Source organism: Chiloscyllium punctatum, chromosome 22, assembly GCF_047496795.1.
Source record: "Chiloscyllium punctatum isolate Juve2018m chromosome 22, sChiPun1.3, whole genome shotgun sequence".
Lineage (NCBI taxonomy): Eukaryota > Metazoa > Chordata > Chondrichthyes > Orectolobiformes > Hemiscylliidae > Chiloscyllium > Chiloscyllium punctatum.
Window position 1 is genome coordinate 84,408,649 of NC_092760.1, and position 27,810 is coordinate 84,436,458.

General features: G+C 39.4%; 1 protein-coding gene across 8 annotated transcripts in view; it reads right to left on the reverse strand.

Annotated features, from left to right (window-relative positions):
- Window positions 1-27,810, reverse strand: part of gas2a (growth arrest-specific 2a) — a 257,222-nt gene that overhangs the window by 122,897 nt on the left and 106,515 nt on the right. For all 8 annotated transcript variants that reach the window (XM_072592740.1, XM_072592743.1, XM_072592738.1 and 5 more), the window contains 3 exons: window positions 27,555-27,676; window positions 10,027-10,168; window positions 2,528-2,591 (listed from right to left, as the gene is read on the reverse strand). In XM_072592740.1, coding sequence (XP_072448841.1) covers window positions 2,528-2,591; window positions 10,027-10,168; window positions 27,555-27,676 — 328 coding nt within the window. The remainder of the gene's footprint in view (window positions 1-2,527; window positions 2,592-10,026; window positions 10,169-27,554; window positions 27,677-27,810) is intronic.

The following is a 27,810-nucleotide window of genomic DNA, read 5'->3' on the forward strand; positions in this document are numbered from 1 at the left end:
TCAAACCTCTCATTGGAATTAGAATCATTACATGAGCTAGATCTCTTTCTTCCTTCTTTTTTTCAAAGATTCTCTTTTGCTAAATCATGTTCTTTAATTTCCTTATCACTTCAGAGTTCATGTTTTCTCAACTCCATTTCTCTTTTCTGTTTAAAGTTTTTAAATTACTCTTTCGATCTCAAAGTCCTTTTTTGTCATTTCTAACAGTATTCTATGAATTCCTGTTGTGACATTCCAACTTCAGGTTTCCTATCACTAGCCAAATAGAAAATCCACTGACTACTAACTCAACCCAAATTCACAAAAAATAACATTAGAAATTATCCATATAAATTCAACAGTTTGCATCACACCATAAAACAGACAGCAGAAAGGACAGGTAACTGCCATTGCCTGAAACCCATTTAGGAGATCCCTCCATTAAGATCAATTAAATTGATGTGAAGAGAGTCAATTGATTGCATCATTTTGCAAATTGAAATAAGGAAAATACAAATACTATTGTCATAAGTAATCATGGGGAGAGGGGAATGAAGGCACAGAGAAACTGGACTATAGTATGAATAAACTATGAAAAGGATAATAGGAATATTCTTTATTGGGAAGGGGAGGTACTAGACCTTGTATGGGGAATAAACCTGGCTAGGTAATCAAAGTTTCACTGGGGGAGCATTTTGGGATAGTTTTAAGATAGTTATGGATGAAGTTAAGACTGGTCTTTAGGTGGAAATGTTAAATTGGGGGAAGGCTAATTACAACAGTATTAGGCAGGAAATTGAGAAATTGGGTTGAATTATAGAATCTCTACAGCATGGAAGCAGGTTATTTGGCCCAACGAGTCCACACCAATCTTCTGAAGGTTATCCCACTCAGATCCAAACCCCTACACAATCTCCGTAATCCTGCATTTCCCATGGTGAATCCATCTAACCTATACATCCCTGAACATTATAGGCAATTTAGTATGGCCAGTTCACCTAACCTGCACATCTCTGGACTCAGGGAGGAAACTGGAGCAACTGGAGGAAACCCACAAAGACATGGGGAGAATGTGCAAAGTCCACACAGACAGTCACCCAGGAATGGAATCGAAACTGGACCTCTGAGGCTGTGAGACAGCAGTGCTAACCATGCTACTCTGAAGCACAGAGGTCCTTTGTTCCTGAGTGGTTATGCATCACTCCGATTAATAGCCAAACGTGCTAACAGATTGCGCCACAGAAAGGGGCAGATTGGAGCAGCTATTTCAAGGTAAATCCACATCTGACATACATGAGTCTTTTAAAAGCCAGTTGATCAGAGTTTAGGACGAACATGTTCCCGTGAGAAGGAAAGATAAGGATGGCAAGATAAAGGAATCCTGGATTACAAGAGAGATCCCAGAAGACTAAGAATAGCCAAAGTTGTTCCTTTGTTTAAGGAGGGATAATCGAAGAAATTATAGACTGGTGACCCTTATGGAAATTATTGTAGAAGGTTCTTAGAGAAAGGGTTTACTCGCATTTGGAAAAGAATGAACTTATTAGGGATGGTCAGCATAGCTTTGGCGGGGAGGTCTTATCTCACAACTTTGATTGAGTTTTTTGAGGAAGTGATGAAGATGATTAAGGATACTATGGCCGATATAGTCTGCACGGACTTTACTAAAGCATTTGATGAGGGGCGTCATGGTAGGTTGGTCCAGAAGATTAAGTGCTGAAAATGTGTTGCTGGAAAAGCGCAGCAGGTCAGGCAGCATCCAAGGAACAGGAGAATCGACGTTTCGGGTATAAGCCCTTCTTCAGGAAGGCTTATGCCCGAAATGTTGATTCTCCTGCTCCTTTGACACTGCCTGACCTGCTGCGCTTTTCCAGCAACACATTTTTAAGCTCTGATCTCCAGCATCTACAGTCCCCACTTTCTCCTAATAGAGGAATGCTGACCATGTTCAGGCAGATGTGGTTCACTTAGAAAGGCATCATGGTCAGTGCACACATGGTGAGCTGAATGGCCTGTTTCTGTGTGGTATGCTCTATATTGTATGAGGTCCTCTGGAATAGGCAGGTGCATTTTCAACTTGAGAGTTCAAGCCCTGGTTTACCCCACCTTTTGTGGATAGTCAAGGATCTATCCTAAACCATACCCTTTGCCACAACTGAAGCTTGCCATCAAGATGGACTCAGATTCTTGCCAAGGGAGACAAAATTTAAGGTCACAAAATCAGCAGATTGTGTTGGTACAACAAATATCTCAATGCTGCATGTACTGTCAGCATAGGTATTGTTGAACATCATCACTCACACATCAGTCCATCGACACCCCTGAAAGGCAATGCATGGTTACCAAAACTCAACGTGGATTTCACTACCATTAACGCCATCAATATAATTGCTGTACCAGTCACCCAGATGTATCTTCCAGGTTGTGTTACCATTCAGACCTCGACGTTAGAAATGAGCAGATGAAACTAGCAGCACACACTGGATTGAGTAAAGAGTTGACTGAAAATGATCCACGTATATCTTTATGAAGAGAAATGTAAATTTACCTGGAAGCAATTCTTCCCAATTCCAGCAAACACAGACATACTTCTCTGGGTTGTTTATGAAGGACTGTAAACATAAGGCATGAAGAATAATTAGTGCTTTAATGCTGACTATTAAACAGCACTGCTGTGCAAAATATTTTTATAATGTTTATGCTTCAATTAATTATAGTAGTTTTCACTTTATGACTTTGTTTTAATTTGTGTTCATGCCACACATTCCTTTTAACGTTTCACTGCAGGCTGTGTTGTCCTTGGACAAGTTTTCAAACTTTAATTTGCAATTTTACAAGAAGTATTTTAAAAATCATGGATTTAATCCATTTTCTCATGTAAGTCTACTTTTTGTGAAGAAATTAATGCTACACAGCAAAGCAGAATATTTGTAAAACTAAAATACTTTAGTGTCGTGCAATTAACTGCTCATTTCAAGGTCACAAACTGAGTTCAGTAAGAACTGAAGTCATGCACTTTCTTAGTTCCAGTCCTCAGTTGTTGGAGTTGTGCTCATCTAGACAAAGGGAGAATACTCCATCACACTACTCTTTTTTGTCTTGTAGATGTTGGACATTTGGGACTCCTCAGGTGAATTACACACTAGAGAATACTCAGATGTAAGTTCTTCTCCAACCACAGCATTTTTACGCCCCTCTGCTTAGATTTCTGATTGATTGCATAGCCCAGATTTGATCAAGATTAATGCAATTAAATATTTAAGTCAGGCAGCAAGACTCTCCCTTAAATGGACATGATCATCTCCAGGCACTTACATGGCACAAAAGTATACTTGACACATATTAGTCCGAACTTCATTAAATGTAGGTCTTGTATACGGCACTGTGTTTGAATATCTGAAGAACAGATATTGTTATCTGCAACAACCCTGGTTCTGATAACCTATATTTGCCCTTGGAAAAATAATATCTTGATTTTTAAATTATCTTCCTTGTCTTTAAACATGTCCACGGTTTTGTCGTTCCTAACTCTACAATGTCCTCTTGCCCAAGAACACCCTATGCTATCTGCACTCCTCTAATTCTGGGCTCTTGATTATCCACAATTCTACCATGACGGCCACACATCTCATTGCCTAGGATTTAAGCTCTGTTATTGTGCCCCTCCACCTTTGTATGACCCTACTTTGCTACTGTCCTTTAAGATCCTTTGGATCCGATTGAATATTGACTGAAAAACAATTGTGCAATTCTCATTAGATTGCTAAATGCTCCACCCAAAGTGGGATGAGTAAACTTTTATGGCTGGGTTGGGGACTTGCAGCTTAGATTTTGGGCTGACTGGAGGGCTGCCCCTCACTCATTCTGAGTCCAATGGATAGGCAATCAAGACTGGCTGATTTCAATTCCCACATAACCAGTAAATTAACATAACTCATGGCATTACATTCAAATGAGTTTTGGAGCCAAAGTATGCTATGACCTGATTGCACCTTGTGCTGGCTCAGGTTTGCACAAAATAGTGGAGCAAAGGAGATACATTCAGTCCTTAATCTGCATCCTTGGTGTAGGCCAACTCTCACATGAACTGCAAACTCCAGCATCCCAGTTGGAAGCTCCTGCCAGACAAGGGAAGAGTAGGGAGGGAAGTAGAAGTGCTAAATGGTTTGACTGTAACCTCCTTAAAAAGGAAGTTGATGATTGTGTGGGGAATTGTGGAGGGTCCACTAACATCCTTTAATTATCCTGGACAATGTGCACTGCCTCATGCACCTGAAATTTTGGTCACAAGGACCTGGCCTCTGAAACCATGCAGCAAGTAGCTTTTTATGGTGCAACATTTCTAAGTATAGAATTTACCAAGAGCATCATGGAGTAGGCTTGCAGAGCAAGGATCAAAGTGAACAATGACTGCATGCATTAAATTGTTATCTTCAAAGATCTGCTAAAATTACTGGCCACTCTCCTGGGCATCTTGCAGCACACAAGGAACCAGAGGTGAAAGATCCCCCTGCTGCTGTCCAGCCAGCAAAGGTATAACATCAATGGCAACCAGCAGCAAGCTGCCCACTGACACCCAGTTTGTGTTCCACCAGGGCTACTCAACTCTTGACCTCATTACAGCCTTGTTTGAAACACAGACAAAAAAGCTGAATTCCAGAGGTGGGGTGAGAGTGACAGCCCTTGATGTCAAGGTCAAATTTGACTGAGTATAGCATCAAGGAGCCCTAACCAAACTGGAGTCAATGGGAATCAGTGGGAAAACTCTTTGCTGGTTGGAGTCATATTGCATATAGGAAGATGACTGTTGCAAATTAGTTATCTCAGCTCCAGAACATCTCTGCAGGACCTCCTCACAGTAGTGTCCTAGCCCAACCATCATGAATTGCTTCATCAACGATCTTCCCTCTATCTTTAGATCAGAAGTGGGGATGTTCGCCGAAGCTTATACAATGTTAACCATCATTTGAGACTCCTCAGATATTGAAGCAATCTATGTCCAAATGTAGTAAGACCTGAACAATATCCAGGCTTGGACTGAAAAGTGGCAAGTAATGCATGCGCCACACAAGTGCTAGGCAATGATCATCTAAACATCACCCCTTGACAATCAGTGGCATTACCATTACTGAATTCCCCACTATCAATAACATATCAATAATTAACTCACCATATAAATATAGCCTCCTATACCAGTTCAGAGGCTAGGAATACTATCGCAAGTAATTCACCTCCTGACTCCCCAAATTCTGTCAACTATCTACAAAGTACAAGTCAGGAGTGTGATGGAATACTCCTCACTTGCCTGATGAGTGCAGCTCTGACAACACTCAAGAAACTTGACACCATCCAGGATAAAGCAGTCTGCTTGATTGACACCACAATCTACCCCCCGCCCCCCCACAACTTCTGATGCACAGTAGCAGCAGTATGTACTGTCTATAAGGTGCACTGCAGAAATTCATCAAAGATCCTTAGACTGTAGCTTCCAACCCCAAGACCACCACCATCTGGTAGGGTAAAGGCAGCAGATACATTGAAACATCTCCATTTGCAAGTTCTCCTCCAAGCCACTCACCATCCTGATTTAGAGATAAATCAGCATTCCTTCATTGTCACTGATTCACAATCCTGAAATTCCCTCCCTAATGGCATTGCAGGTCTATCTACAATATAGGGACAGCAGTGTTTCAAGAAGGCAGCTTATTACTATCGTTTCAAGGGTAACTTGGGATGGGGTGCAAATGCTGATTCAGTTAATGACGTCAATATCTCACGAGTGAATACAAAACAAGGCAATAGTGAGCACTGGCCAGAAACTACATCTGTCTGACAGGCAATGATGAAGGCAATTCGGGATGGTCTAGGAGGCAATCCCATGTTGGTTCCTTGAACATGATGGTGGCCTTTAATTTTTATTGGTGCATCATTTCAAGGAATAACTGAAGAACTCCGCAGAAGTTTGCGAGCATCCGCTCATTAATGTTTCTGGGCAGTGACTGATGTTCTCTTTGCTAAAACAGACTCATTTATTTCCTTCGCCTTGGATACAGGGAGCTAGGGTTATTAGCTTTATTGCTAGATCAGATTTTCCAAAAGTGTAGCATGGTATCAATCTCTACGATAGAGTGCCCTAACAGCAACCATCAGTATTCATCAATAGAAAAGTTTTTCATTCTATGAATGTGCAGATTATCAGAGGGCACACCGCTGTATGCAGTATCCAGGATCTGTCATGGCTCTTAAATTCTGGAGCACTCACATTAGCCTGCATTTTCTTCCAAAATCCCTCGAGTATTTACATGACTGGTTGCTCAGTGACAAAGGCTATGTCCTCATGAGCTGACTAATGACACCTATTCAGAATCCTCAAATAGGTGCTGAGGAGAAGTACGACACTGCACGCCTCTACAAAGGCCAGGTCCTGGACGTTTGAAAATGAGAAGTACGACACTGCACGCCTCTCCAAAGGCCAGGTCATGGACGTTTGAAAATGAGAAGTACGACACTGCACGCCTCTCCAAAGGCCAGGTCATGGACGTTTGAAAATGAGAAGTACGACACTGCACGCCTCTACAAAGGCCAGGTCATGGACGTTTGAAAATGAGAAGTACGACACTGCACGCCTCTACAAAGGCCAGGTCATGGACGTTTGAAAATGAGAAGTACGACACTGCACGCCTCTACAAAGGCCAGGTCATGGACGTTTGAAAATGAGAAGTACGACACTGCACGCCTCTACAAAGGCCAGGTCATGGACGTTTGAAAATGAGAAGTACGACACTGCACGCCTCTCCAAAGGCCAGGTCATGGACGTTTGAAAATGAGAAGTACGACACTGCACGCCTCTACAAAGGCCAGGTCATGGACGTTTGAAAATGAGAAGTACGACACTGCACGCCTCTACAAAGGCCAGGTCATGGACGTTTGAAAATGAGAAGTACGACACTGCACGCCTCTACAAAGGCCAGGTCATGGACGTTTGAAAATGAGAAGTACGACACTGCACGCCTCTACAAAGGCCAGGTCATGGACGTTTGAAAATGAGATTCTGAAGCTTCATCCACTCAGGTGGTGCACTGCTGTATAACACAGACAGAGCGTCCTTCATCTTTGCAGTTTGTTGCATTCTCCACAATCTCCCTCAAATAGAGGTGGGACAGCATCACTTGGCAATGCCCACATCCCATGAATGAATGAAAAAAAGATGTCATAGGTTAATACCTAACTTTTAACTGTGCCTTTTATCTTAACCAAGAAGAATAATTTGCATGAAAAGAAAATACCAATAAAATTTGCCAAAATATGAGCTACAGATTCAGGTGCTGTATCATCAACAGCACTTTCACAGTTTCAGACCAAGAATAGTAGCTAAAATTGAGGTCGCAGCCATATTCTTCTGAACTGACGTCAAGTAGCTACTGCCACTATTGTTCTGTGAATTGGTGATATAAATTGGTGGTATCAATTCTGAAAGCTCTTGTCAGAACAAGATTAATCCAGCCTCCAGCAGAATAGATTTTTAGTTTGGGTGTCAGTGGGTTAGCACTGCTGCCTCACAGTGCTGATTTGATTCCACCTTCGGGTGACTGTCTGTTTGGAGTTTGCACATTCTCCCTGTGCCTGGGTGGGTTTCCTCCCACAGCCCAAACATGTGTAGGTTAGATGGATTGGCTTAAATGTTCTTTAGACGGTCTGTATTGGATTCGATTGGCCCAATGGCTTGTTTCCACACTGTAGGGATTCTATGATTCTATGATTCTATTTCAGCTGAGGTGCAAAAGGACACAAGTTTACTTGTTTGAGCAAATTGTTGCTAAGACAGCCATAACGGAAAATTGAATTACCATCAATGTATTTAATTTAACTACCAGAAGCTTGACAAACTCTGTCACTCTCTTAATAGAAAACATTTAGAACTGCTTTGCTTTGAATAATAAACTTAACAAAAATAAATATCATACAAAATATACTGAGTACTTTAAATGTCTAACTCATTGGCTATGCTTGGCCTATAAACCCCTCTTAGGTAATGTCTGTTAGGACTAAATATTTGGATTGGTTAAAATTGATGCTAGCTCATTTACTATGCACCTTAAAACAGAATCCAAAGATTCACTTAATGTATTCACTAAACTGGTAAGCCTGTGCCATAGACTAATGTTTTTGGGACATGGGTTCATACCACATAGAATGTGGTGAAATTTGAATTTAATTTTAAAAAATGGAATTAAAAGCTAACTTAACAATCATGCAAATGAGGTTGATTGTCGTTACTGGTCTGGCCATATGCAACTCCCCCCCATAGCAATGTGGTTCGCCTTTAACCCCTGAAGTGGCTTAGAGATCCAATCAATTCAAGGGACAATCACAAATGGACAATACATCTGGTGTGTGTGTGTGTTTTTCTTTGCAAATGCAACATAGCCCATATCCAAAACTAAGAAAGCCTGACAGAAATAGTACTATGACTGCTTCACTCAATTCAACCTAATTTCTCTAAGCAATTCCAAGGCTACTTATTAACAGTGCCTAATCCTATTTTGGGCAACCATATGAGAAAACATCAAATCAAATTTTAGATCGGACACTTTTCAGATGCTCCTTAAGCACAGAATGTCAGTCTCCAATACTGGATATTGTGCCCTAGATTCTGAATAGATACAATGGTTTACTGAGCAATTGATCCAGTAGCGTTCATTGTAAAAGAAAAATGACCAAATTTTTGTTGATACAATTTTCCTCAAGTAACAGAATTATAACAAGCTCACTATATTTTGTTTTACTTTTAGAGTTTATATGAATAAAGATGTGCAATATGATTTAGTATAGTTTTTATGAATAATAGTACTGAGGTTCTCTGCATAACCTAAACAAACACATTAGTGAAATACCATAATGATCTTTAATCTTCTTAAACCTGAGACTCGAGAAACGAAACAACTAGCCAGTTTTCCTGCTATCCAAAGCTACTGGTATTGCATATTTTAAAATCCTGTACATAGTAAAATCTGCAAATATATTTCGATGTTCAAGGAGTTTAGTACATCTCTATGACGATTTCTAACTGGTTTTGAATTTGAATTCTAAATAAACAAAAAGTGAGGAGTTTAATCTTTTCAGTCATCCCTTAAAGTGCTACTTCAAATAAATGCCTGAAGTTAAAACATAACTGAAGGATATTGAAAAGAATTAGGTGAAGCGGAAACATAAGTTTACTGTTACTAAAATCTTTCTAATTAATGGTATCTGTTTAGTCAAACTGCAAGTCCTGTTAGGGTACTGTATGTCAAATATTAGAGGCTCGGCTAACACATAGATTGTTTTCACATGCATAAATGAAAAACAAAGTGGAAATGAATGTGGTTTTTATGCACAGTAACTGGGAAAGGGCTGTGGTTGATGAAAGAAATCAGTAGGTAAGGTCAGTCAAAAGACGCAAATTACAACACTGATCATACAAATCATATAATACACAGCATTCCAACACCAACTGAGGTGGAACCTTTGTCAGAATCTCTGCTTCAGCTCTTCTTTGTCTCACAATGAAGAAGGCTCCTTCCATTGGCGGTATGTCCTAAAAAAGCAATATTTGAGCCAACAGTGTCAAAGCACAGATAGTCACCTTTGAGGCCATTTCTCTTGAGATCACTGACAGTTTCATGTTGCATTACAGTATGTCAGAAAAAAGAAGTGATAAGTATATCAAGCTGTCAGTTGGAAACAATAGTGCAAAATAGTTCCATTAATACATAGAGAAAAGCGTATCAGTTACTCGAACGATAAGCACTGCAGTCAGTTTTTGTCAAGTGAACTTTTATCTTTTTTGAGAAAAGAGGTTTCTCAGATACACAAAGGCTCATTTATTCTCCAGGCAATATAGACAATGCATTCATCAAACTAAATCGGGCTTTTCACATCGAATTCAGTGCACCAGTGCAGATCACAGAAAATATTTGACCTATCACAGTAAAATCTTCAAGATATTCTATATTGCAGTTAATCCTAATATAGCATGTCATGATGTATATATAACTGACTACGTACCTAAACCTTCCGACTCAAAAAGAAAAGTATCATCCACCCCTACTTCTCTACACCAGGCGAGGAAATTCGCAGTATTGTCACGGGCAAAGAAAGAACCCGAAGCGGCATTCGCTTTGCAAGGAATTTTCTTTGGAAGCAGATGCTGTGAATATAAAGAAAAGTATTGATTCATTGAAGAAAATATCTCAGGCTAATGAAGTATGTGGCAAACTGTACAGTCATCCAGTAAACATATATTAAATGTTTTACATCTGCTCTTACCTCCCATGTGTGCCACTTAAATTCTGTACTTCTGGCATACTTATTCATGTCTTAACCCAGAATTTATGATCGGTTTGTCTTCAAATACACATATTGGTCAATGAATTACTCTCATTTTCTTTCATTTTCGCAAAACATTTTATGAAAAGAATTTTAGTCAAAGATTTCAATCCTTGTTAACTCAAACCCTTACAATGCCCAAAATAAGTGTTGAAACAAAATTTGAGAAAATATGAATTTCACAAAAACATGATTATACACACATTGGAGAGTACTTTGTGTAATCTGATCTATTCTTTAAAGCTTTCAATTGAGGGCCTCAGCCACTCTAAAAAGCTTAGATTTAGAATTGAGATTTGAGCTCACACCTGTGACTCTGTGAACTGAATTTTGATTACACAATGTAATGTTCCAGAATGTATCAACATTGGTCAGCTGCACTAAACAATATGCTTATTCAGTATCTTCAATTTTATGCTCAGAACATCATTTTCAGATGATTTTGAAAAATAAGAGAGTAAATTTAACTTGTTTATCTCAGTTGTAATTTATACTGAGTGTCTTCAGAAAATGTGTCTAGTGACAAAGTGAGACAAATCACAGCAAAATTATTACATACTTAATTGTGTTTTTAACGTTGTATGAACTTCAAAAAATGTAGTAAGATAGGCATCCAATTAGCCTAATGTGTAATTCCTCTTTATCTGAAAAGTGCATTCAGTCTTGAATCTGCTTTTGCATATGAGAGATTACTTGTAGTATTGTAAAAATTACATTTGACGGCATTTCCTGATAATTTCTTCCATTAAACAATGTTTAGTTTGCAATGTAATAGAGATCTGTCACATCATGATTACATTTTCCCTCCAGCTGCTCTAATCAGAGGAGAGTGTAAATACGATGTGATAAGTTGCCATAAGCAATTTCTGTCATAAGAATCATATAATCCCTACAGTGTGAAAACAGGCCATTTGGCCCAACAAGTCCTCATTTATCCTGCGAAGGGTAACCCAGCCACACCCATTCTCCTATCCTATTACTCTACATTTCCCATGAGTAATGCACCTCCCTATATATCCCTGAAAACAATGGGTACTTTAGCAAGGCCAATTCACCTAACCTGCACATCTTTGGATTGTGGATGAAACCAGAGCACACAGAGACTGGGTGAATCTACAGATGTCACACAGACAGTCGCCTGAGGCTAGAATCGAACTCAGGTCCCTAGCGCTGTGAGGCAGCAGTACTAACCACTGAGCCACCGTGCCATCACAAATGAGGACAAATTACCTTTGAATATAATAATATGTAGGACCTTAAAATGGTGATTTTTGTGCAATTCGTTTCAACTTCCCAACCCACTTTATCTGAAAATATTATACTCTTATAAAACTATGTCCCAGCTTTTGAGGTTATACTGATAACAACACCGTCAGAATTTGGCACCACGACCACTGTGAAACACAGAGCAACTCTGATATCTGAACATCATCATTAAACAAGGAAATGCAAAGGTTATTGTCAATGATTCTCACTCCTCAGTAAGATGTATCGTTTAAGTTATTGTCGATGGATATCCCAAAAGTCATTTGATTTGACATGGACTTCCACATTTTACTAGTCTTCCTGTGAAATTCCTGTAAAAAAGTGCAAGTCTTGTTGAATGAGTAGGATCTGTGTTAACAGTGTACTAAGTTATAATTATTACTGAAGTATTTCTCTGGTCTAGAGAAACCTACATGTGGGTATCTTCATCACAATATAAGCATTAGATGGGTTCCTTGCAGTTTCTACAGCAATGCCTGTACCAATCACAGCCCACTCGACAACTATCAGCACTCTCTTCTCACACTGCATCAATGTTGTTTCCCTTTAGCATTTCTTGCAATTGTCCGAATGAATGAAAGACAAAAATGTCATCAACATTCCACAGATTATAGAAAATTAATTTTTAAAATGAGTTATTAAATTCTGATGATCATATTCAAATGCATATGTCCTTATCTCTTGTTCTCTGTATGAAATGGTTAAAAAGTGAAGGATAATCAGTATTTTTTTCATTCTTGGTTTGCTATCTATGGAAATTATTTAATGTGATTTGATGACATACCATTGCAAATTACCCATCGTTGATGCTGGAATTAAATTAACATTTAAACTGATATTATCATTTTTTAAAAATACTGCCAGATCTTGGTGGGAAATTGTCTTCGTGGTCAGCATTGAGTATTGCCACTTCATAGCTGACCACAAGGTCTGGGAGCATCTGCTTCCCAATACAGGCTCACACAATCAGAGCAGTTTATACTTAATTACGTGAAGCATGTTCAGGGTAGTTTGAACACCATACACTGGCAGCAAGCTTTCTGTGAAATTTTAAGCATTAAGAAGGGTGAAGTCCTGGAGAATTTAAGCCACGTTTTCAAATTTCCATGGATATTCTAAAATCATGATGGACTTGTTGAACAATCTCTGCTGAAATTTACCTCCCACACTTGTGGATAACATTGAATGTTGTAATTCTGCTTGAGGTGACATTGTTTAATGTACACACATGTACACAAAAAGTGATCAATTTCTTTCAAAAGCACTCATATGTTGAAGCAAGATGTAACCTTATTGGAATGCAGTAGTAATATAACAGAATCCTAACCTTTCACCTAGCATAATCTCACACAGTTTATCTTTTTTATGAAGTGCTAAGCCTTTGTAAACTATTTGGAACAAATGATCTGCTGTTTCACATAGCAACTAAAGGATTCTTGTGGCTCGGCGGGGGGGAATTTAAAAAATAATTCTAGCTAGTTTTAAGTAATCAATTACAATGCTGCCACATTGACTCCAGTGTTAGGAGTACAATCTTGACTGATGAAAAATGGAAACACTAAGCATGATTTATTTCTGCACAATAAGAAGAGCAAAAGGGTAATAGATCCATTTAAACCTCCAGGGATTAGCTGACCGTACCCTTTTGTGATTCGCTGCAGGCTCAGGTATGAGTCACATGCTTAGGCTTATGAGCCATAACCAAAGGCAATAGCATAAAATGTGCAATGGCAGGAGAGGCAGAACCTTGAAGGACAATGGCGGCTTGCAGACAAACGATCTTTCAGGCAAATGACTTACATTTCCTTTAAGCACTCAAGGGGAAGGTAGAAGGAAAACATAGGAAACTACCTTGTGTATGTTTTCCTTCATCATAGTGCTTCTTAAAGTTGAAAAGGGGAGGTTGCTTCAGACCACTGAAGAGAAAAGCATGAAATGGAGAAATGAGCAGGTGACCTACTCTCAGGAAGATCATTGCTATGATTGCAGTCCTCCCAAGTTATATACAGCACAAAACTGAAATGTAAATTTAGTGCACCTTGTAGAAAACCATACACAAAAGGAGTATGAGTTCAGGCTAAGCCAGCAATGTTCAGCATTGAATTTACTGTTAAATTTAATTTGTAATAACCCAGGAAGCCCAACTGGAAAGGAACATAGAGTCTTGAGGTCTACAGCACGAAAACAGAGCCTTCGGTCCAACATGTCCATGCCAAGCAGATATCCTAAACTAATCTAGTCCCATTTGCTAGCATTTGGTCCACTTTCCTCTAAACTTTTCCTATTCATATATCCTTCCCGATGCCTTTTAAAAGTTGTAATTGTACTAGACCACACCACTTGCTCTGGCAGCTTATTCCATACATGCACGACCCACTGCATGAACAAGTTGTCCCTGAGGTCCCTTTTGAATTTTTCTCTTCTCATGTTAAACCAATGCCCTCTAGTTTTGGACTCCACCAGCTCGGGTAAAAGACTTGTCTATTCACTCTGTCCATGTCCCTCATGGTTTTATAAACCTCTATAAGGTTACACCTCAGCCTCTGACGTGCCAGGGAAAACAGCCCCAGTCTATTCAGCCTCTCCCTGTAGCTCAACCCCTCCAACCCTGGCAACATCTTTGTAAATCTTTTCTGCACCCTTTCAAGTTTCACAACATCCTTCCTATAGCAAAAAGACATCATCACTTATTGTTGAGCACGAGTCATTGCTAGTTCCAGCCAGTTCTGCATACCCATCCCTGGTTCTACTTTATTTTTATTGAACCTATTTTGCTGATCAATTTGTTCAGAGATGTAGTTACACACCTCTGGAGCAGGTGAGACTGGAACACAGGCCTCCCAGCTCAGGGGAAGAGATTCTACCACTGTACCACAAGAGAGCCATTAAGAAGTTGTGATACATCTGCATGGCAGGTGGGACTTGAACCTGGATCCACTGACCCAGAGGTAATGAGTCTGCCACTGTGTTGCAATAGAGGGCCCAGTGACGAGTTCCAGCTGGGCAGCCGTTGCCTGTTACCAAGGGAACTCATACTTTATCAGCTCCAACAGGAGATTAATTAATGATTTCCATATGGGCCTTGTAGGGGTATCACAAATATATCGTTCAATTCGGTCAGAGGTTCAACATGCAGCTTAAAACAAAGGTTTACCAAAAATTTAGATGATTTGATACCAAGATCTGGTAACCTAACACAAAATTGTCAGAGTTGGCCTTTTTTTAGTGATATGAAAATTTTCCAAAGGGATTGACAGTTGCAAAATATCTTATAACTTTCAAAGCAGAGCATTTTGCAATATCAGTGGAAATGTTACAACCTCATCCAGTCGATAATCAGGAATGCTACACCAGGTAAAAGTGAACATCAGCATCAAAGGAAATACTCTGAAAATAGTTATTCTATAAAACATGTTGGATCATCTTTGTAGCAATAGCAACAAATTCAGTTGGACTTTAGAAATCTCACAAAATACCACAATGCAATGACAGCAACCATAATAATCCATTATTAACATACTATATTTTATTTTTATCCATATTATCCATTCATAGTCAATGACATGATGTCAATATTAATCAACCTGTTTCTTACCTTCTAGTCTCTCATGCAATCACAACAGACTGAAGGAAGTCATGTTGTGGAATGGATTAAAAATTAAAAATCACAAAATGGAAAAGTAATCTGCTGTGTTGCAGTGTCGGTATCCCACTGGAAAGGGAGTTTAATTTATTATAATAATTAAATCAGGTTGACAGAGCAGATGGGAAACCTGATTTAATTGAAAGCTAACTGGTCAGATTTCCCAGGGCTCAGGAAGCACAGTAGCAAAATGGAAATGGAAGCAGACTGATCAAGCAAAATGAGGTTATCCAGCACTGTTTGTAGGGCAGAAGGTGTCATGCTCCTCAAGTACGTATTATGCTAATTATTCCGCTCCACATTGTTATTTGGAACCCTTCTCCAACTACAATCTGAAGCTTTTAGCCCTACATTTTTTGTAACTCTCACTACCAATTTTGCCCCATGATTTGCCAACATCCCACTTTTTCTGGCTTGCCATCTACTAACACACTTTCTACCTTTTGCAGTGTGGCCTGCCAAAATTGCCAAGGATTATCCCAAGACTCCCTGACAGGGCTCTTCTATAGTCAGCTTCCAATCAAATGCATTGAGTAGCATGAAGTTCATATATTAATATGGTTGAAAGGAAGTAAACTTACCACAAGTCATTTCATACCTAACAATGTGGTTTATGTTACAATCTGCAATCAATCTTGTGCACTGAAAATTAACAATCACAAGTGTGGATATCTTACCTTCTTATTTTAGTTTTTGTAGATTTACGGATCCCTTTCCTTGACATCTTAATTGTTGAAGATTTAAAAGTAAAAATAAGGATTTTATTTTACTTCACTTTCATCTTTTTTCTCCCTCTCTCGTCTCTTAATCCATTTCTTTCTTTGTCTTTATTTATCTTGTTGTCAAAAGGCAGTTGGACATCTATTTAATTTGTAGACTTTTGCTACAAAAGTTGGGAAATGGAACTTAACTAGTCAGCTCTTTAAAAGCTAGCAAAGACATAATGGACTGAAAAGCCTCTGTGCTGTGTGGTTCTTACACAGTTGCATCCCCTGCTCAGTCAGGTCCGAGATGCCCTGTAGATGACACCATACTATTTGAATCTTGCACTTTCAGAAATTTGCAGGGCAAAATATCAATGACATTAAATGAGTAAGGTCAATTCTAGATAACAAAGAGTGCCATTTGTTGGACTGCTATAGAAATCTTTGGAACTAGTTTGAAAAGATTTCATTGTTACTGACATACTGAAGAGACTGTTTCAGTAAACCTCCACCACAGACTATAACTACTTACTGCAGTATCCACTGCTGAATTTGGAAAGCTAATAACGAAAAACTAGATTAATGTATTTTCAAACCTTGACAGAACTAATCCTCGTACGCTACATATTTTAGATTTAGTCTTCTTATACAGGAGTTGATAAAATTCAGGGGAAAGATTGATTACTGGAGTTAAAGAAAGATTTTGTAATGAATTCAAAAATAAACTAATGGATCCTTTAATATTTTGAAATGTGAACGATGAGTGCAAATATGTGCCCATTTTGCACATATCGGTAGTTCTTACGTACTGTATTGATGATAATTTTGTCAAGTAAATCTTTGGAAGAACTATCTTCACCTCTACACACTGTTGTGCCGCATGGTAACATAGATAATTTTCAGTTGTCATCTCTTATATTGCAGTAAATTGAAATAATTATTGTTGAAATTTGGCTAGCACCCAGACAATGATGCTAAAACGTCACTCCCAGTAATTCCAGTATTCCTGCCTTCCCAAATTCAGGTTGGTTATAAGCTAAAAACCAGGTTGATTATTATTTAACCAGGAAATATCCAATGCTAGGAGGAATCATTGTCTGCTCCGTCCTCACTTCTATTTTTGAGCTGAAATATGGTCAACATAATTCTTCCATGATTGTTAATAAAGCTTTTCTCTCAGATTAATGACATTATTCATAACTACACTACTATTGGGAACCTGGGTTTGAATCCTGCCATGGTAGATGGTGGAATTTGAATTCAATGAAATTTCGGAAATAAGAGTCCAATGATGGCTATGAAATTATTGCTGATTGTTGGAAAAACCCATCCATTTCATTCATGTCCTTCAGGGAAGGAAACTGCCAAACTTACCTGTGCTAGTTTATGTGTGACTCCAGAGCCACAGGAACGTGGTTGTCTCTTAACTGCCCTTTGGGCAATTAGGGATGGGCAATAAATGCTGGTCTAGTCAGAGATGCCCTTGTCTCGTGAATGAATTTAAAAAATCACTTATCTATGTCAGTTGTAACAATCTATGTCAAATGCAACACAGGAGAATAAGCATGTTATTTAAAGATTGTTAGATGATCTTTCCTTGTGTTCGAGTAAAAAGAGAAAAGCTATTCGGAGCTTGATATTTATGTTTAATTATTTTAAAAATCTAACTGTACTAGCAGTTAAGATTGAACTTGTTTATTAATATGCAATTTTAAGTATGTTTTATAGCAGAAAAGAGAGGACTGACACTTATCCTATGCCATCCAAGCAGCATTTCCACCCAACAGCAAAGATGCATATTGATCAATACAATTGGGCTCACCAGTAAGTTTAAGTATTAACATTCCAATGTGCCGGAAATATCACACGCCAGGAAAACCAACATACAAATTACATCAGTATCCAACTTCGCACAAATATGTACCTCTTCTGGGAAAAGGCAAATCAATGCTATTATGTTTTCAATTGTCGAGAGATCAGAGTTGAATTTCACTACCCCAGGTAAGAAAACGACATCTCCAGATGGTAAATGCAAATTGAGAAAGTAATGTCTTCACCATATGGAGATTGTTGCCTGACTTAGGAGAGCCGAGTTAAAAGAAGACTGAATGAGCTGGCGGAACACTGGCTACAAAGTTCGTTGGTAGATTATCAACACATTGTGCAATGAAATAGCACTGTGAAGTAATAAGTCAATGCTTTAAGCATCGCGACAAAGTGCTAGAGCATAGATTTTGATCTTTCATTCCTCACTTAACATGCTTCTAACTTCTACCATGTCACTGGGGAGAAAGACAAAGCAGAGACAGGGGTATCCCTGCAGAAAGGAAAGTAAGAGGAAGAATCAACTGCTTTTGCACCTTTCATCGGAGCTAACTGAGGAGATGCAGAATTTTAAAATGGTCACAACGCAGAAGGAGGTCATTTGGTCCATCATGTCCAATGCCTGCATCTATTGAAATCTCAAAATATATCACTGGCCATCCTACCTGTATGAAAATGAGAAAGCAAATATAATATGGCTATCCTTTGTCTAGAGCTCTTCCAAAATGGCAATTTTTGAAAAAGCTAAAAATCATTTTCTTAAATAAATGATGCAATAATTTTGAGTTCTTAATCTGATTTATTTTACATTTACAAACCTATTGACTGTGTTTTTCTGAATTGGCCCCAACATACTATTCTTACTAATTAACCTTCATAATTTACTACTCTTCATTACTTACTACTCTTTCTGCTGGCTTTTGTTCATTGTTTCCCTCTCCATATTCCTCTTTGTTTCCTTCTGCATTCCCACTGCTTGCTGCCCTCTTTAGATCCACTTCTTGCTGTCCCTCTCTTGAGTCCTCACTTGGAAGAGCCAGGATGAACAAGTCAGGAGAAAGGAAGTACTAAGAGGTGAGAGAAGAACTTGGGAAGCAGGAGGGAGTGAGGGGTCTGTGAGATAGAAGTGGTGAGTTATATAGTGTGAAGGGGTCAGGAGATGGAAGTGGGAAGTGGTAGGGAGGTAGAGGGGTGGATGGCAGCGAAGGTTTCGACAGATGAAAGCAGGGATCAAGAAGCAATGATGGGATCAGAAACAGGAAGCAACTGAAAACGGGATTAGTGAAAGAGACAGGAACGAAACAGGCAGTTGGGATGGAGTGATGAGGATTGGGAAAGGTCAATGGCATCAGAGGGTCATGAAGAGAAAAAGAACTGAGATGATGTAAAAAGCAAGAGGGAACGGGAGGGCGATGAAGGGGTGGGTAACAGCAAGTAAAGGAGAAAGAGAAGCAACAAGTGAGATCCAGTGGCGGCTGAAGGAGGGAAGTGGCCAGGGAAGTAAGGGGCTGAGGAGCAAGCTGAGCAACAATACATTTAATAAAACTTGCTGAATATGCTTTATTCCAAAACAGTTCTTGATATATACAAAATCACATCACAAAGCAAAAGTGGAGACAAGTTGTTCTGTTATTTACAAATCACAGTAAAATTAAGACATGCTATTAGAACGCTCTTTAGAAGAGGGACACCTGTGAATGAGATGGATTATTACATTAAATCAAAATGTAAATTAAGTTTTTTCTTTGCCACTGAATAATGAATTAATCTCCTTTTCACTGCATTTGTCTCTTAATGCTATGATGCAAGTTCACAGGCCACAGGACATTTGCCAGAATTTTAAAATGGCAAATGTCAGAATCAATAATGCTCTTCATAACCATCGCAAGCATTGAAAAATGGATCCTTTTAGTAATGTTAGGAGGGAGTAATTTGGTTGGGAGTAATTAAGTAATTTCTGTGTGTTATTACAGCTGGCATTTTTTTCAATCTGGCCAGGTAGAAATTAAAGAAGACAAGCAGTAGATTTTTGCATTATATCTCAGTATTGGAACATCTAAAAACAACTGCTAAGTTTGTCTTACTAAGAATAATTTATTAGTAGTTTATTATTTTTTAAATTCATATGTTCATTCAGATGGTAAGGGTATTAGCTAGAAATAAAACGCAGTACTGTGAAAATGTATGAGGACAGGTACATAGACTTAAAGTATTCTGAAAAGTGTTCTGTATAGGTACTTTGTGTCAGTCTTCATGGTGAAAGATACCAGCAGCATCTCAGAACTTCAAGAGAATCGTAGGGCAGAGGTAAGTGCAGTGGGCATTACTAAAGAAAAGTTGCAGGGGAAGCTAAAAGGCAGGAGGTGCATAAATCAACCAGACTGACTGGACTACACCCAGCTTTCTGAAGGAGATAGCTGAGGAGATTGTGGAGGCATTGGTGGCAACCTCTTAGGAATCACTGGAATCAGGAAGGTCCCAGAGGACTGGGAAACGGCTAGTGTATCACCCTGATTATGAAGGAACAGAGGCAGAAGAAGGAAAATTATAGGCCAGTTAGCCTGAATTAGGTTGTTGATAAAATTGCAGTGTCTATTATTAAGGATGAGATTGCTGAGTACTTGGAAGTACAAGATAAAATAGAATTGAGTCAGCATGACTTCATCAAGGAGAGGACATGCCTGACAAAGCTGTTAGAATTCTTTGAGAAAGTAACAAGCAAGTTAGACAAAAGAGAGCCATAGGCATAATTTATTTGGATTTCCAGAAGGCCTTTGACAAGGTGCTGCACTGAAGGATGTTAAATAAGATGAGAGATTTGGTGTTGGGGGTTGGGTTTAGGCATAGACAGGGGATTGGCTGACTGGAATAAGATGAGAGTGTGGATAAAAGGGTCTTTTTCAGGATGGCTGCCAGTAATTAGTGGAGTTCTGCTGGGGTCATTGTTGGGACCACAACTATTCACATTATACATTAACGATCTGCATGGAAGAACTGAGGACATTGTTGCTAAGTTAACTGATGAAACAAAGACAGATGGAGGGACAGGTAGCGTTGCGGAGGTGGGGAGGCTACATAAGGACTCCAACATGCTAGAAGAGTGTGCAAAGAAGTGGCAGATGGAATACAATGTAAGAAAGTGTGAGGTCATGAACTCTGGTAGGAAGAACCGATTCATAGATTATTTTCTAAAAGGGGAAAGGCTTTTAGTCTAACTTTCAGTAGCTGCTTGAATCTTGAAACTGGATGTTGAAGCCGTTATTCTTCTCTCTGTTACAGCTAAGAGCTTGGGTTATCTTACTGCTACTAGAATAGCATGAGAGTATTGAATTTACCTTTGCGAAGCATGTGTTTATGGGATGTTATATTGGAACAGTTGCTTTTTAGTAGGTAAATAATCTATTTTTCTGGTAAGCTTTCCAATAGAGTAAAGTTATTTCAATTCTTCTTTCTTTTGTTTGTATTTTCACTATAGTAAAAGAATAATGTGTGCTTTGCTTCAAGCCTGGCAGTTTGACCAATCGAATTGCATCCAGAACACAACACCTCACACTTTAAAAATAAGTAAAGGTTGAGGTCTAGGCTATCTTTTTAATATATTTTGAGGGGATTTAGACTGGTTCATAACAAGGGGTCTGGGGACATTTACAAAATTGATCTTGGTTTGTCATGTGAAGAGCAGTTGAGGATATTGGGTCTGTACTCAACGGAGCTTGGAAGGATATGGGGGTGGGAGGTAACATTGAAGCTTATAGAATTTGGAGAGGTCTGGATAGAGTGGACATGGAAAGGATGCTTCCACTAGTAGGAGAGATTAGGACCCAAAAGTACAGTCTCAGAGTGAAGGGATGATCCTTTAGATGAGGAGAATTTTCTTCAGCCAGGGGATGGTGAATCTGTGGAATTCAATGCCATAGAACACTGTAGAGGCCAAGTCATTGACTGTATTTAAGACTGAGATAGATACATTCTTGATCAGTGATTACAAGGAGAAGGCAAAAGAATGAGGTTGAAAAACCAGTCATGATTGAATGGTGGAGCAGATTTGATGGACCGAATAGCTTAATTCTGCTCTGATACCTTATTCTCTTCTGGTCTAATGTTGAATTTGATTCAAATTGATTTCCTGAAGAAGGGCTGATGCCTGAAACGTCGATTCTCCTGTTCCTTGGATGCTGCCTGACCTGCTGCACTTTTCCAGCAACACATTTTCAGCTCTGATCTCCAGCATCTGCAGTCCTCACTTTCTCCTCCGCAGTGAAGGTTAAGCAGAGAACACAAAATTTGCATTGCCTGGTTATTATCGTGTCAGCATGATGCAGCCTAGAAGGAAACACACTACTAAAGCTGCACAATCAGTGTGGTCATGGTTTGCATGAGGACCAGCACATCTGCATTTGGCAATGCTAGCTGTGTCGTTTACATGTGAGATTCATTCAGGCTACAGCAGTTCATGGACTTATTTAAGACAGTCTTTCAGGGAAGGAAATGTAGTATTGCATAATGAGAAAGGGCTAACGATTAACTTTGCCATAAAGGAGCCTTTGGGTAACAGTGGCTACAATATGGATTTTCAGTGGGCTTTTGGTAAGGTCCCACTTTCCAAAATTAGAGCACATGGGATTGGGGTTAACATATTACAATGGACTGAGAATTGACTGAATGACAGGGAACAGGCAGTAGGAATAAACTGGTCATTCCCACATTTCCAGGCTATTCCCAGTGGAGTGTTTAATAGACTGATATCAATATATTGAATTAAGCAGTAAAAGATCATTAGAGATTTGCAAGGGTTTTATGTTAATCTATAACTCAGCACAAACACCAGTTTTCATTGTTTTGTATTCTGGATCCTTTTCCCTTTCCAGTGGCTATGATCCCACCGAAGAAGAACCCTGTTCCTTTTTTTTGTTTTAACGAACCCACCATCAAATTTTCTAATCATTCAGTCAATACTGAACAAATGCTGCCAATTATGGGCAATGCAACAATAACAAAAATCAAAAAGATGGGGAAATAAAGCAAATGACTAAATCAAAAAGGAGTTAGTGGAGGATATAATGGTCCCCAGCATCCACAGTACCATCTCCTTATGAACGTTTCAAGGATCTTAGCGGACAATGTTTAGGTCTGGCAATCAGGAATAATGATCCCTCCATGACCCTGCTGCTTGGACCTGTCGATGGTTACTTTAGACAGACCAAGGCCCAAGGGGAGATTCTCTGACCTGCTTGTCTGTCCCTGTACCAAGTGCACAAACATCAGGAACATGGGGCTGAAGTACACTCAATAGAATAATGACAAATTCTCTAAGTGACTAAATGCCAATAAAATGACATTGAAGAAAGGAAACAGGAGCAGGCCATTTAAACCTTGAGTCTGCTGAGCCATTCAACATGATCATGGCTGGTCTGACATTCTTTATTGCCCATGACCAAAATACACATGGTGCATGGACTCCACGGCACAATAAACGGTACAGGAGGGAACCAGTTTGGGAACCATCTCAATCTACAAAAGGATGGAATTGCTGCATGTTGTGCACTCCACTCCAAATCCTCAATAAGAACATAGCTCTCTTTTTGAAAAACCAATGACTGAATAAACAAATTTATTAATGATAAAAAAACAATAATTAACAAGCACCACCCACCAATAACAACAAAAATGTCAGAAATGTAGGGAAAGAGAGAGGGTTAAATCAAAACAAAATTGAAGGGGGGATATCAGAGATATCAATTAGTGTTGGGCTGTTCAAAATCTATAAAAATTATTTTGATGATGTGGTGGCTAAATGTAATATTCTCAGATATTGCGTAAGTACATAAGAATGTAAATTCTGAGGAGTCTGCAAGTGGATTTGGACAGGTTCAGTGAATGAAAAGGAACAATGCAGATGAAATATAATGCAAATCATTGGAAATGAGAAATACTGGTCTGACTCGCAATCACCAGTCTGCAAGACAAAGTTCAGAAAAGAAACAGGAGAAAGGAATGCCAATGATCTCAAGGCCAGGAAATATTTCCATCTCCCAGAAACATCTATCAAATGTGTGGTTGGAGATAAGGCGCTAGAACTGGGCTCATCAGCCAAGCAAGAACCCACAGCAACAATGAGAAGGAATTTCCTAGGTGGACAATCATACCAGTGAGTGTGTAATGATGATGACTTCAACATGGAGCTCTGTCATGTCCAGTATGTTCAGTTCCAAATATTTGTTCTTTCACCGCTTTTCCCTTGAGTAGAAAAGTAGTTTTCTACTGAGAACCCCGTTCCACCTCTCTTTCTGTACATTATGCCCTCTTTGTTCCCTAGCCTCCATTTCTATGCCTTTTCAGATACTGAGGGGAACCAGTTGTATTAAATTAGGACAAGAAAGGAAATTTTGTGGGATATGGATTTGAAATTTGTACCTGTACAACGTCAGGAATTCCAAATCCAATTCGAAATTGAAGACTATGTTAATGGTTGGTACTATTTATTCTGAATTCTCAAAAATAAGAACTTAAAGAGATTTTCAACTACAGTTCCCATTGGTAATTCCGGGTTTCTGGCACAGAAGCCTTCAAGCTCTTCAGAACTCATTGGAAAAGTCAAATATCATTCATTTAGAATGGATAGGTGGTACGGTGGCTCAGTGGTTAGCACTGCTGCCTCACAGTGCTAGGGACCCTGGCTCGATTCCAACCTCGGTTGACTGTATGTGTGAAGTTTACACATTCTACCTGTGCCTGTGTGGGTTTCCTCCAGGTGCTCTGGTTTCCTCCCACAATCCAAAGAGGTGCAAGTTAGGTGAATTTGGTCATACTAAATTGCCCATGGTGTTCAGGGATGTGTAGGTTCAGTGCATTAGTCAGGGGTAAATGTAGAGTATTGGGCAGTGGAATGAATCTGGTTGGGTTACTCTTTGGAGGTTCATTGTGGACCTGTTGGGCTGAATGGTCTGTCTCCACACTGTCTCCACGGGATTCTAAAAAAAGGCTATACAATCTTAAGAAATAGGAATAGGAGTAGCCAGTCTGCCTATCCAGTCTCCTGTGCCATTCAACAGGATCATGGCCCATCCAACATTCTTCATGGCCATTTTCCCACCCTTTCCCCATTACCCTTGATTCCTCTATTGATCAAGAATCTATATATTAAATATACACAGGATTCTGGCTCCACAAGTCTGTGGCCCTTAACTCCACTTGTTGTTTCCTGACAATTAGCTAATTCTCCATTTATGCCAATATACTATCTCCAATACCATGAGTTCTTACCACTTAACCTTGCCAAAAATGCCTTCCAGAAGTCAAAGTACAACAAATCTACTATTTCTCCTCTATGCATCTGGTTGAGCCCTCCTTGAAAAACAAATTGAACAAAGTGATGTTGGAGTGCAGTTTCATAGTTTCTTGAAAGTGAAGTCTCAGGCAGATAGGATCATGAAAAAGGTGTTTAGTATGTTTGCCTTTATTGGTCATAGCATTGAATATAGGAGTTAGGAGGCCATGTTGTGGCTATATAGGACATTGGATTCTGGTCTCCTTCCTGTCGGAAAGATGTTGTGAAACTTAAAAGGGTTCAGAAAAGATTTACAAGGATGTTGCCAGGGTTGGAGGATTTGAGCTATAGGAAGAGGTTGAATAGGCTAGGGTTGTTTTCCTTAGAGCATCGGAAGCTGAGGGGTGACCTTATAGAGGTTTATAAAATCAGAAGGGGCATGGATAGGATAAATAGACGAAGTCTTTTCCCTGGGGTGGAGGAATCTATAACTAGAAGGCATAGGTATAGGGTGAGAGGGGAAAGATATAAAAGAGACCTAAAGGGCAACTTTTTCACGCAGAGGGTGATAGGTGTATGGAATAAACTGGATTAGTGGTGCTGGAAGAGCAGAGCAGTTCAGGCAGCATCCAAGGAGCTTTGAAATCGACATTTCGGGCAAAAGCCCTTCATCATTCCTGATGAAGGGCTTTTGCCCGAAACGTCGATTTCAAAGCTCCTAGGATGCTGCCTGAACTGCTGTGCTCTTCCAGCACCACTAATCCAGAATCTGGTTTCCAGCATCTGCAGTCATTAGATTACTTACAGTGTGGAAACAGGCCCTTCGGCCCAACAAGTCCACACCGCCCCGCCGAAGCGTAACCCACCCATACCCCTACATCTACATTTACCCCTTACCTAACACTATGGGCAATGTAGCATGGCCAATTCACCTGGCCTGCACATCTTTGGACTGTGGGAGGAAACCAGAGCACCCGGAGGAAACCCACGCAGACACGGGGAGAACGTGCAAACTCCACACAGTCAGTCGCCTGAGGCGGGAATTGAACCCGGGTCTCAGGCGCTGTGAGGCAGCAGTGCTAACCACTGTGCCACCGTGCCGCCCACCAATTGTTTTTACCGTATGGAATAAACTGCCAGAGGAAGTGTTGGAGGCTAATATAATTGCAACATTTAAAAGGCATCTGGATCAGTATATGAATACAAAGGGTTTGGAGGAATATGGACCACGTGCTGGCAGGTGGGACTAGATTGGGTTGGGATATTTCGTCAGCATGGACAAGGGGACCGTTTCTATGCTATACATCTCTATGACTCGAATAAATTAGTCAGACGTGATTTCCCTTTCATGAAGCCAACCTGACTCTGCTTAATCAGATTATCATTATGCACTTTTTGCCTCTTTTTGAAATCAGGTGCTAGTTTTCCAATCCTCTGGTTCTTCTCCAGAATCCACAACCATTTACAATCACTATCTCTGTAGCTACTTTCTTTTAATATCTAAGACACCAACAACTCTTCTGAACTCTTCCAACACTTAACACAGTATCTCCAATCACTCTGCGGCAGCCAAAGAGAGGAGAAAGATCTTCATTTGAAAGTTCTCTGGTGATCATTGAAATGACACTAATGTAACATGGGGGCCTTCATGCAGCTACAAGCGTCTAAGTGAAGTTCAATATGGCAGTTCAAAAACCACATCTGTATTAGGGTCTGAGTGAGTAATCTGTCCATTCCACATGCTCGTATTACATGCATGACATATCTGTGGTGGCATGCTCACAAACATGCTGCTATGGAGGCCATCCTTGGAAATGGCTCAGCCACCATTTTACAATCTCCAGTCTTTCATTGTGCCCACAACTTTGTGTAGCCTTTCTATTGTAGCAGTTTTCTCTGGATGAAATATACATACATTATATGCAATTGATATAAGAATGCATTTAATGAGCTATTAATTGCCAGCTTAATGGCAATACGTTTTAAAGGCATCATTTGTAGTATCTAATTGTCGTGGAAAATCAAAAAGGAACTCTTGATCTGCGGAAATGAAAGGTGAAGTATCCCTTGGGAACTCTGAAAATGTACTCTTAAAAATTGAGAATAACCAGTTACAAACTTTAACACAGTTTCTGATACATTGGTTTGGAATTCCTGGCATTTTATACATTTGAAGGTCTGATGTGTTGTAGATCACAAGTATATATTAAATTTTCTTTATTTTTTATTATTTACTGATTCAAGTTCTTCACAAACAATCTGCAAATGCTAAAATACAGCAATAGTAGTTTGGTTGTGAATTACCTATTTCAATGTCATATACCTGAAACAACATAGAAATCCAGATTTAAACAATCACTTAACTTGATACACAATCCCAGCTTAACAGTAACTATCTATAGCACCAAAACAGCCTTTTGCTATGGGTGAAATTTAAATATTTTTTAAAAAGTCACCATCTTAATGTCTTCCAGTATTGATTGAACTATGGTAAATTTCTTACCTTGGCGGCTTTGTTTTCACTGCTGTTTTCTTTGAATTTCTCCTGTAATGTTTGTGCCAGCTGACAGAGAAGTGCTCCATTATCCAGCTTTTCCATAAAACTTTCTGCTGTGATCTCTTTCCCTTAAAATAAGAAAAGTAAAAATTAAAACTGATGATTGTTATGTTCTGTTACTTCCCAGTAGTCTCGCAAACAGGCAGGTGCATAAAAGACACAACGAGTTGCTTTTGTCAAGATAATTCTCACATACATTTCA